The sequence below is a fragment of the Myodes glareolus genome, chromosome 20, assembly GCF_982192425.1.
Source record: "Myodes glareolus chromosome 20, mMyoGla1.1, whole genome shotgun sequence".
Classification (NCBI taxonomy): Eukaryota; Metazoa; Chordata; class Mammalia; order Rodentia; family Cricetidae; genus Myodes; species Myodes glareolus.
Window position 1 is genome coordinate 18,788,266 of NC_142045.1, and position 12,028 is coordinate 18,800,293.

General features: G+C 46.9%; 1 protein-coding gene across 1 annotated transcript; it reads right to left on the bottom strand.

Annotated features, from left to right (window-relative positions):
* Positions 1-934: 934 nt before the first annotated feature.
* Positions 935-4,318, bottom strand: C20H3orf80 (chromosome 20 C3orf80 homolog). The gene has a single exon (XM_085682478.2). The coding sequence runs from the start codon at positions 3,404-3,406 to the stop codon at positions 2,663-2,665; it is 744 nt and encodes a 247-aa protein (XP_085538604.2). The 5' UTR covers positions 3,407-4,318; the 3' UTR covers positions 935-2,662.
* Positions 4,319-12,028: the final 7,710 nt, after the last annotated feature.

Sequence of the window (12,028 nt, forward strand, 5' to 3'; positions counted from 1 at the left end):
GTTTATTAATTCCTCTCGAGGGAAGCGATATACAAAAAAAGGACATCAAGGTACTTAGCATATTGCCTTTTAAACTGTTGAGTGAGGCCATTTCCTTCACAATCCCTTTGGCCTTTACAATTGAATCTCCTTTTCCTTATATAGTACACCTTATGCCCTTTGGCAGAATTGCCAATGCCATTTTCCACAGTTGGAGCATCCTTGCATTTGCTGGATGTAGCGATTAATGGCTTTTCAAAACCCATTGTATTTCGAGAAGACATTTACCCTTTGGTTGTGATCCTTGAACTCCCATAACAAATTGCATTTACACAGCTAGTGATTACCCATGTACATCATGTGTATGTAACACATATGTTTATCTAGTATGTGAACTTCTGCATTCCAGATGAGCTACCGGTGATATTTGGAATTATTATTATTGATGAGAAGAAAAGGCCTGAACCTTTTCTGGAAAACACAACACTCATGGATATATTTAGCTAACATATAAATGCCTTCAAAATAAACTCATTTTTTGGTATTAATTGTATGGATAGCCACATGTAACACAAATTTTCCACATCTGAGTAACATAAATATATAATGCAGTATAATTATGTTTGATTAAATCTTGTATTATTTTCAATTAGTAAAATCTTAACTCCTAATGCCTTTTGCCTGTCAGTTCAGTTTAAAATTGCTTTTAAACAAGAGATACATGTTTCATATTTTAATATGTTACTCTATAGTCACACACCAAATAAAATTGTACAAAGATAGCCAGTTGTGGTGGCTCACACCTACAATCTCAGGACTTGAGAGGCAGGGGCATCAAAGACTGAGGCACGTTTGAGACCAGCCTGGATTGCTGAGCGAGAGAGTCCCAGATCAGCCTGGATTACAAACTGAGATCCTGTCTTTAGAAAAAGAAAAAAAAATACACAGAGAAATATTTTAGTGTTTTTTTTCTATTTTAATGCACTTCAGAAGGTTTTCTTCAATAACAGGGTCATTAGCTTTGAGAAGTTTAAAGCAAATCATGATTTTATTATAATTCATACATTAAAAAATTTCCCAGGACGTCAGACATTTTCAATCAGTCTTTAAAAGTTAAAAGTAATCAAATCTTTTTTTTTAAAATACAAATCAGACACTTGAAGATTTTCTAGGCCTGCTCAGCTTCTTCACAGATCCAGTGAATAATTTCTCTTGACAATTGGTGCTGTTCACACTTCTCCAGGGAAAGTGGCGTTCCTTTCCACCCCTTCCTCTCACGCTAGCGGGATGCTGTGATAGCTGCATGGCACACAATGTGTACGTTGTACACTGACGACACCATATGTACACTATACATGATGCATTAAAATGTGTCTTATTACTTAAAGGGGAAGTTCCAGAATTAGTAAAATGATACTGCTTAATTTTTAATAAAGATAGGTTGGGCAAATCCTTCTTTGCACATTACTGCAAAGTTACAGGTTTAAACAAAAGTTACAATTCTGTTTCTTATGTTTGGAATTATGTTGCAGAATATGTCTTAAATAAAACATAAAGAAGGACATACTGGCAAGCCATCTTGCTCCACGGTGTGTCATACATGTGCCAATGGCCTTTTTACACATAATTCCATGATACAGTTAAGATCCAGACTACACAATGTACACAGTTATTATAAAAGTTATGTATTATGCTTTGGTACTAAAAATAAACTATTTTCAAATAGTGAAAATAAGATATCCTTTATGTTTTATGTCACATTTCCTGTTTGACCATCCCCCACACCTCTAATGAAATAATGTCCAACACCTTATTAAGCAATGGCAGATTGTGGGCGACTTTTTGATGGTTATGGGTCTAAAACAGAACAGTGATTACCCTGCCAATTTGTTGAACTACCTTCCCGACGTGTTTAGTGCATGATAAATATAAAAATAAAAGACAAACACCTTACTGACAAAAACCAAAAGTTCATCGGTACCAGATTACAAATACAGTCTGGATTAATTAGTTGCTACATCTTGCTGCAACTAAACCATCCATGATGATATCCCTCCCCACCACTTAACTGTGAGCCATTAGCAGTGACTATTTGATTGGCTAGGAAGACACCAAAGGGTTTTCTGGGGTCTTTCTCAAGAAAGGGATCCCATCACAGCCAAGCGCTGCCTCCACAAACCCGCATGCAGCAGTCACTGGTCGTGGCCCAGAGCCAAAGGCCTCACCTTCCAGTCCGGGTAGACTGGGACCCGTCCAAGCAGGAGGGCAAGAAATGGACCTGCGCTCCTTCCTTTTCGGACATAAAGCAAGCCGCGGGTCTCTAGACACACCAAAGGTTAACGTGTTCTTTTGGATTGGAGAAGCAGGCACTTACAGTGAACACAAGGGAAGGCATGGCAGAGGGCGGGGACGGGTGTCCAGAAGGAGCTGCTAGCTGGTCCAAAGCCGTCGCCCTCGCCGAGCTGCCAACCTTGAGCCCAAAGAAACATAGAAAAACACAGGATCCCCAGGGAGCGAGAGGGAGGGGACTGACCCCAACCCAGGCGCGGGGCTACAGGTTGTGCGGGGATACTAGGTATGGTCAGAGGCAGCCAGGGGCGACCGCCAACAAACCAGCTGTTGCGTGCCACACGCAGCCCCCAGCCTCGTACGATCCCGTTGATCCCAGTGAGGCTCTGGGCGTTCAGATGAGCGGGAAGCGGCCCTGGTCGCCGTCGGGGTCGCCGGCACTACCGCCTTGCGGATGCCCGAGCACCGACACGGGCAATACGACCTCTGCAGGGTTGAGCTGCTGCAGCCGCATGGACTCCTCATAGGTGGGCAGGTATTTGACCTCCTCGTAGCTGGGCAGCTGAAGGAAGACCGGCGACACCACTCGCAGCTCGTGTTCGGAAACGCAGGCAGGAGGCAGACGTCCCCCACCTCCTCGGCCCCGGCCGCCGCCACTGTCCAACAGTGAGTCCTGCGAGCCCGCAGCCACCTCATCGCGCAACAGGGCAGGCGAGTCGTCGTCGTCGTCGGGTGGACCCACGGTCCCCGGCGGTCCGGAGCCCCCGGCAGGCCCGGGTCGTGCCTGGCCGGGGCGCGCCTGGCCACGCGGGTACCTGCGTGGGCTGGGACAGATGATGCGCTGCAGGAAGTAGCCGATGGCGAAGAGCACCAGCAGGATGAGCAGCCCAGAAAGCTTGCGGACGAACCAGCCCACGTTGTCCAGGAAGGCGTGGAGCGGCAGCTTGCAGCAGCGCACGGCCGTGGCGTTGGCCCAGTCGCAGCAGCGCTCCCGCTCGCTGCACGCCAGCTCCGCGCAGTCCCCGCCGCCCCGCGAGGGCGCCACTAGCGCCAGCGCGAGCAGCAGTAGCAGCGGTAGCAGCGGTGGCGGCGCTGGAGCCATCGACAGGCCCTCGGCCGTGACCCCCGGGCCCCACATGGCAGGTGCAGAGACCTCCGCCGGCGTCCGGGACCGCGAGGTTCGGAGCTCCGTCTGGCAGCGCGGCTGGGCGCTGCGATGGGTCCCGCGCGCGCCACCTCCCGCGCCCCGGCTACCTGCGGCCCGAGCGGTGCTCACTTGGCCACGCTGGGGCGGGAGGAGGAGCCCGGAGCGCGCTGAGGCTGCGGGAGGTGGCTGTTGCTCACTGCCGAAGCCACCTCGGGAGCTCTCCCGTGACCTCGAGTCGAGGTGCCGAGCTGCCGGGGCGCTGGGGTCCCGGGCGAAGCGTGCGGAGTCGCGGGGATCAACAGAGGTGGCCTGTTTGTTGTCACTCTGGGCATCTCGGCCGTTGCCCGCCGCGCTCTTCCTCCGGCACCCGGGCACCCCGCGGCGCTGGAAGGGTTAAGGCTGAGTGAGCTCTCAGCCCGGGAGCCCCTTGATCTTGATTAATTCAGCCGGCGCGCTCTTCCCCGCCAGACGGGCGGGGCGCTCTCTCACTAGCGTAGGTGTCTCAGTTTTAAGTGATTGGATTTCCCCAGGAATATTATTTAAATTGACCCGCGACCGGGTTTCGCTTACCATCTTTCTTGTGATCTTTCTGATTAAAAATGGATGATGGCCCTTAATGGCCAGTGCAGCCCGATTGCTGCCCTAGGGTTCCAGGGTGGGAACTGTTGAGAGGTAGGTCTAGGTTGTTGGGGAGTCGGGACCCTAAGAAACTCCAGAACAGGTAAGAATTCTTCGGAGAGGTTCAAGTTACAGCCACAGAAATAGCCCCAGAGGGACAGAGAAGCCCTCTGTGGAGGTGAGCCCAGCTCGCTAAGGAGAAGGGAGAGGACCCTTGTTTCTCAGAGGCTTACTCGACCCAGCCCTCTGCTCCGCTATGTCCAGAGTGGAGGGCAGGGATTTGAGTTGCAGGGTGCTAGGAGCCCTCTCCTGCAGCATAAATAACTGATCTGGAGGGGAGCGGTAAGCGGCTGGCCAAGTTCCTGAGCAGAACGTGAAGGTCTTTTTCAAGGTTATTCTTGTTTGTAAAGTCTGACTTGAAAGGAAGTCGGCGCATTTCTACTTAGTATTTGGATCCGTTTACCTTAGTGCAACCAACCGCTGAGAAAGTCTCAGGGCACCCAGACCCATGGGGCACATCTGTAGGGTGGTGGATCACCCTGAAGAAACCACTTTGATGGAGGCAGTATAAAAAAGACAACCCTCACACCGGAGGGACTCCCTGAAGAGAGAAAAACTAATGCAGGGAAATTCCAAGGTCGTTGTGAGAAAAAAGAAAAAGTCAAAGAACATACTAAGACGGTACAGACTCAGCTCTGGGTCAGGCTTTCTCTCCTGAAAAGAGAAACAAACCAAGATTGGGATGGGTAGGGGCTGGGTCGGTGAAGATGGGCCTCGGGCCTGCCTACAGGAAGACTTTCCTAAAACTTCTTTTGGTGGGAACACCTTGCTTTGCTTCACCTCCAAAATGATGCTTTCTCTTCCGGAAGAAGCGTCTAAGTGTCACTCAGACAAGAGTTTGTCCTTGAGCACAGGGGTTTTCTAAGCTTTTGTGTAGCCAAAGCGTTTCTCAGGCCGTACCCCACGGGGAGGACTGAACTAGTCTGAAAAGCTTAGTTCACAATGCTGTCAACTATAGCCAGACAGGAGGTTTGGAAGAGATTTGTTCTGAGTCACCACCGGTTGTGCTGGTTTCTGTTCCCTGTTCTCTTGCCGAATTTACACTGAAAATGTATACTAAGTGTGTTCTGTATTCAGGGAGCCCTGCTGAATGCTCACCATAACTGATAAATACATTTAAAAAACAAATACCTCCCCAAAATGGAGTGACCCCAGTTCTGCATACCGCTTTCAACGGAGTAGAGTCGGGACGAGATTCACGAAGAGAACAAATGCCAAATGTCTTCCTCCTTCGTGCCTTTTCCAAAACAAAAATAAAACTGGTGCAGTTCGGATAGTCTCAGGGGTAAGGGAAACCTATGGCTTGAGATGGCCGGGAAGTACAAAAGGAGAGAAATGCAAGCTGTCCCTCCAGGCTTTTAGGATCCGAGGTCTAGGGATTTCTGTTAGGCATAGCAGAAACAATGACAGAAGGAGGGGCTGCTGGGAGTTGTGTGGCTGATGAGGAAGGAGGGTGGCTGCTTGGTGTTGATTTAAAACAAACGCATTAAATTTTAAGTTACACTTTATATATTTATTTTGGGGGAAGGGGTATGCTTTATATACTTTTTTTTTGGGGGGGGGTCTAGTCTCTCCTTCACCCATGTAGGTCCCAGGAATTAAATTCATGTCTATGGCCCCATCAGCAGATACTTTACAGTTTGAACCATCTCCCTGATTCCTAAACAACAGCATTTAAATTGTTTCATTTCTGTCTTCTTTTAATGAGTTAGAATTTGTCTGCAGAATTTTAGGGCACAGTTAAAGAATGCAGGGCCTGGCATACAATAAAACACCGAGAGGCCTCGCTTACACGAAAGCAAAGAAGGAGCTCTGGAAAGTGAGTGTGGGATGGAGTTTTTATTTTTGCTTTCCAAACTGATTGTCCCCAAAGCGCCATCCATGAGGCCTCTCCACAGAAACTGCCGCCTCTTCAGTCTCTCAGCGCTCGCTCTCGCTTAGTCCGTCGGTATTTGCAGTGTAATTTATTGCGTGCAACCCTCTCAAGGGAAGGAAAGAAACCCTAGCACCTGTAAAGTCTCAAAAGAGCATTGTTCATTACTCAGATTCTTTTTTTTAAAAAAGTGTATCTAACATCTAACTAGAGCAAGCCGTTTAATGAGGAAGACAGAAGTTAATTACACGTTCCGTGGGAAGGAGTACATCTTGTTACAGTTTGCACCGGCTTGTGTTACTCAGCTCATAGGAGAAGGGGGAAAACAGACAGTGAAAGGTGACTGTGGTGATTTGAATGGAACTGGGCCTCATAAACTCATAGGAAGTGGCACTATTAGGAGGTGTGGCGTTGTTGGAGGAAGTGTGTCACTGTGGGGCAGGCTTTGAGGTCTCTATGGCTCAAGCTTTGCTCGGTGTGATTGAGTCCACTTCCTGTTGCCCACCCGCAAGAGGTAGGACTCTAAGCTCCTCCAGGACCACATCTACCTGAACACCGCCATGCTCGCTGCCATACTCGCCAGTGTGATGGTCATGAACGGAACCTCTGGAACTTCAAGTGAGCCCCTTCAATTCAATATTCTTCTTATAAGAGTTTACACGGTCGCCGTGTGTCTTCCCGGCAATAGAAACCCCGAGACAGTGGCTGACTTAGGTGTGTTGGAATGTACCTTGCTAAAGACTAAGAACATTATGGGCTGGGGAGATGACTCAGTTGGTGAAATTATTCCTGTGAGAGCATCAGAAACTGAGTCTGGATCCCCGGCCGCCATGTAGAAAGCTGGGTGGCACAGCACATGTCTGAGGAGGTGGAGACAGGCAGAGCCCACGGTTTGCTAAGCAGCTGCTGTAGCCTAATTAGCGAGCTCTAGGTTTAGCAAGAGACTCTCCAAAAATAATGTGGCAAACTACTAGGGAAGACACATGATGTCAACCTATGGCTTACACATGTGCATACTCGCATGTATACTTACAAATGCATATACACATGAACAGGTACGCATGCGCGCATGCGCGCATGCACACATACACTCACACTTAAATTAAGAACATGAACCGAGCTACTAGTGTGGTATACGTGTTCCTGGAAGCTGTCCTGATAGTTTGAAAAAAAAAAACAAGTATATCCAATCATGAAACCCCTTCTAGCACATCACACTGGGGCAGAAGGACACATTTCCTCCCTCTGTCTGCTGACTAGGCGCTCTTGCCTTCATGCCAGAGGCACAACAACCCTAACCTTTTCATGTCCCTTCTTCAAAATGTCTAGGTATGGGCAGTTAGGAAGTGTCAACGATTCGGTCTGTAAGAAGCTCTTAGCATATGCAACCTGGTCCTTCCTATTGATATTACATTACTGTAATTGATCTATTAAATACCCCCTTTTGTGGCGCTCCTTCACTTGTAATAAGTCCTCCCTGAATAACAGTTAATTAAGGGTTTTATGTATATGTGCATGAATGTGCCTTCCTAGAAATGATTTGAGACCCGAGACAATCTGCATTGGAGGTTTTTTTTAATTTTATCATATTTCTTCCATCACTACTCAGTAAATATTTAATGTGGGCCCTTCTCTGAGCTAGATGCTCCGTCCCACTCTGGGATGTTATGAAATCAAACCCTTCTCTGTCGTCTGGGAGCTTATTGGAGAGGGGTGAGGACACAACAGCAAACAGTCGAAGTGACGAATCGACATCCCATTGATGAAGGCCGATGATGGGAAAGTTCAATGCTCTCAAGGTTCTTACCCAGGCCTGTTATGGGGATGACAGTGGCTTGGGAGACCTCTCCAGAAAAGACCTCTATAAAACAGCGATGGAGGAGGGCCATCTGTCTATTGTTACTTTCATTGGTTAATAAAGAGACTGCCTTGGCCTTTTTGATAGGCCAGCCCTTAGGTGGGTGGAGTAGACAGAACAGAATGCTGGGAGGAAAAAGGCTGTGAGGCAGTCGCCATGGCTCTCCTCTCCGAGACAGCTGCATGTTAGAGTCCGCCTGGTAATGCTACACAGATTATTAGAAATGGGTTAGATCAACATGTAAGAGTTAGCTAATAAGAGGCTACAGATAATGGGCCAACCAGTGTTTAAAAGAATACAGTTTCCGTGTAATTATTTCAGGGGTAAAGCTAGCTGGGAGGCGGGCGGCGGGAAGCGGCCCATTGCTCCTTCTACAAAACAGGACAAAAAAGCAGGAGGCAGCAATCTCTAGGCCAAGGAAATTTTATAAAGAGACATCTCTAGGGTGGCAAGATCCTTCATCAGCCATCTCTTAGGTCTGGAAAAAGCAGTGTGGCTTCTGCTGTAGCATTTGCCGCTATAGACCGGTTTTAAGCAGCGGAAGCCTCCCCAACAACCAGCTTCTTCCCTCCGGTGGTCTAGGAGGTGATTATAATCTTTGGTTCCCTTGAAAACCAGGAAGGAGATCACAGGATTTCCTGTTCTTTCTGGCATCCCATTCTTCACACAGGTAGAATTCAGATTTCCTCTTTCAAGGTTGCAAACTCCCAACTAGCTGACAAAAGGCTTCCTCGGGCCACATGCTAGGCGAAAAAAAAAAAAAAAATCAAAGTCACAGGTTTTGGCTCTTCTTTTCGAATGATGTGCAAAAGGAAAAGGGGTTCTTCCTTCAGGACTGAAGCCAGTAACAAAGGGTAAAGAAATTGCAGGCCCCTAGGAACATAGGGGTCGGCCTTACATTCACATTTGTATTTGGTTTTACAATTTTCCAGAGACTTTTCATGTACGTTAATTTGTTTTTCTGCTTATTTAATGTCTATGAGATAAGTAGGTTATTATTATCCTTTCACAACATAGGTTAAACCTCCTGAATTGGACTGGGGATGTAGCTCCTTGGTACAGTAGCTGCTTAGCATGCTCAAGACCCACTTCAGTCATTAGAACCAGAGACAGACAGATGGACAGACAAACGCACATCTGAATCACAGAATAAGTTAGTGGCAGTACTGAAAACGAAACCCAAGGCCAATCAGGCTAAGTCTAGCTAAAACGACTGAGTGGGCTTCTCTTCCCCTGTTGAGTTGAACCAATGTCTGCAGGAGATTGTTCTTCACAGTCCCTGAAGCATGGAGAAGGCAAGCCCTAAGACCAGCGAGGAAGCTAGACGTGGTCTCCTTTAATCCCAGCACTCAGAGGCAGGTGCATCTCTGAGTTTGAGGCCAGTTTGGTCTACAGATCGAGTTCCACGACATTCAGGGCTACGCAGAGAGACCCTGTTTTGAAAACAAAACAAAAGATAGCCTCATGAGGATGAAGCTGGGATTAGTCTAGACCATGACTATGAAATTCTCCTGAAGAAATAAAAACGTTTATTTCTGTCGTTTTATGGCCACTTTTAGTAACCCGTTACTAATGCTTTAGGTCATAATGTGAGAGCTTAGCTGTTTTTGTTTTTGTGTCTGTAAACAAATACATTTTCTCCTCCATTACAATGAATCCTGAACAATGAACCAAGTCGCCTGTTGCTAATCCATACAAAATTATATATGCTTCTGAAAAAAAGGATAAGCTGAGTTCTAAAACAAATGAATATACAATATTATTTACTAATGACTTAAATTTCTACGTTTATTATATATTTGTTTTATAATTATAGGGATTGGACCTAGGGCTTTGCACATGCTAGGCGAGAACTCTACCTCTGAGCGCAACCACCAGCTCTGAATTTTTAAAGACAGACTTATTTATTATTTTATGTGTTTGTGCGTGCGTCTGAGTGTATGGATGTGCAACACAAGTATGCAGGTGATTGGAAAGTCTGCAAAAAAGGTCCCAGCATCCCTAGCACTGAAGCTCCAGGCAGCAGTGAACCACGTGATGTGGGTACCGGGAACTGAACCTGGTTCCGCTGAGGGAGCCGTGAGTGCTCAGAACTACTGGGCCATCTTTCCCGACTCCAGCTCCGAGCCTTGGCTCTATAATAATTTATCGGTTAATTTATCATAGCAAATGCAGAAGAGGTTAATAATGTTCATGTTATTGCTGACACTATGAAAACTAAACCACGAATATTATGAGAAATAGTAGGCCCGGGCTATCTGAAATGAGAATTCCGGTTCTGATGGCTGAATGAGTTTCTCTCTCATGCTGATTTTCAATTGTTAGCCTGTTGAAGCTGGGATGTATTTTTCAGAGACTGATGGAGGAGCCAGGTGCTCACATTGGCAGAAAAATCATATAGCATGAAATTATTTCTTCTTATGAGGTGAAACATTTTTATGCTCCATTATTTTCACTTGAAGCTGCTAATATACTTTTGCCTCCTTTTAACAAGGGGAAATTGCTTGTTCCATCCCACCCTGTGCAGTCTCTGCCGTCCTGGGTGCACGACGCAGCGACAGCTCACGCTCCGCCCCATGCTCAGGCTGTGCATTTACAACAGCACTCTTGGCCTCACTATGAGCTTGAGGTGTATCCTCAGTGCTGGGACATAACATCTGTCAAACAGCGTAAGAGGGGAAGGATTTACTGTCTCACGTTTTGAAGGTTTCAGTTCATAGTCTTTGGCAATGGTGAGAACCTTGGCATGGTGGACAGGAAGCAGAGAGAGAGAGGGACTCAGAACAAGATGCTGTCACCATGACTTGTCACTTCCTCCAATAGGCTTGCCCTCCCAAAGCTTTCATGGTCTCTCAAAATTGCTCCACAGACTGGGGACCACACCTTCAAGACAGAATCCTTTGGCGGGGTAGACCGCATATGTGAACCCTATCAAGGACTGTGGTCCATCTAGCCAGCATACTTCTTCCTGGGCTAAATGTAATGAATAATGTCTTAAAAGATTGTGAATCTACCCCAGTTGCTGTGGGAAGTCCTTCTGTATATGTGTTGCTTTTATTGGGCGATGAATAAAGAAACTGTTTTGGCCTGTAATAGGACAGTGTAGACCTAGGCTGGAAAACTAAACTGAATGCTGGGAGAAGAAAGGTGGAGTCAGGGAGAAGCCATGTAGCCACCAGAGACAGACACACTGGGACCTTACCAGTAAGCCACAGCCACGTGGTGATACACAGATTAGTAGAAATGGGTTAACTTAAGATGTAAGACCTAACCAATGAGAAGCTAGAGTTAATGGGCCAAGCAGTGATTTAATTAATACAGTTCCTGTGTGGTTATTTCAGTTCTGGGCAGCCAGGAACAAGCAAGAGGCCTCTGCCTACACCACATATTTGAAAATTCTCCTCTCAATTCCCACTGGAGGTATATCCCATTATAGGTCTGAAAAGGCACCTCAAATATACTCTTTTTTTAAAAAAAAATATTTGTTTATTTATTTGTTGTGTATACATTATTTTTTCTGTGTGTATGCCTGAAGGCCAGAAGGGGGCACCAGATCTCATTACAGATGGTTGTGAGCCACCATGTGGTTGCTGGGAATTGAACTCAGGACCTTTGGAAGAACAGGCAATGCTCTTAACCACTGAGCCATCTCTCCGGCCCCTCAAATATACTCTTGACCTTCTTTTTCCCTTCCTGTTCCATTCCTTCAACACTCTGGCTTCGGTAAGAGGCTACCTGCTATAGCTGTTCCATGCCACGTTCTGAAATGTCACGTAGCTTTCTCCTTCCCCGTCCCTGCAGGTCTGATGCCGTCTCCTCCCCAAAGCCTTGCTCATCCTAGTTCCCCCTTCCCCAACTGGAAGCTGTGCTTCTCTCTTCATGAAATCCCCCAGTACCATCTCCTCTGGGAGTCAGGTCTCATCTTCCACCTCATATTTCTGGTGGGTATGTGCACACTGTAACCTTAGGAGCTTGAGAAATAGGCTTCTATCAGAAATGTGTTCTATTAGAAATTCATGAGGCAAAGTGCTCAGATGGTCTTCTGCAGACACCACCTTAGCCCTCATTGGTAGAGTAGTCTTTTAACGATAAGACTGCTGGACACAGGTCATAGACCCACAGTGCCCTTCTCTCTCACAGGCATTACCCATGCATGTAGAGACCCCTCCCCCGGGCCGAAATGAAGGCAGCACATCCACAAATG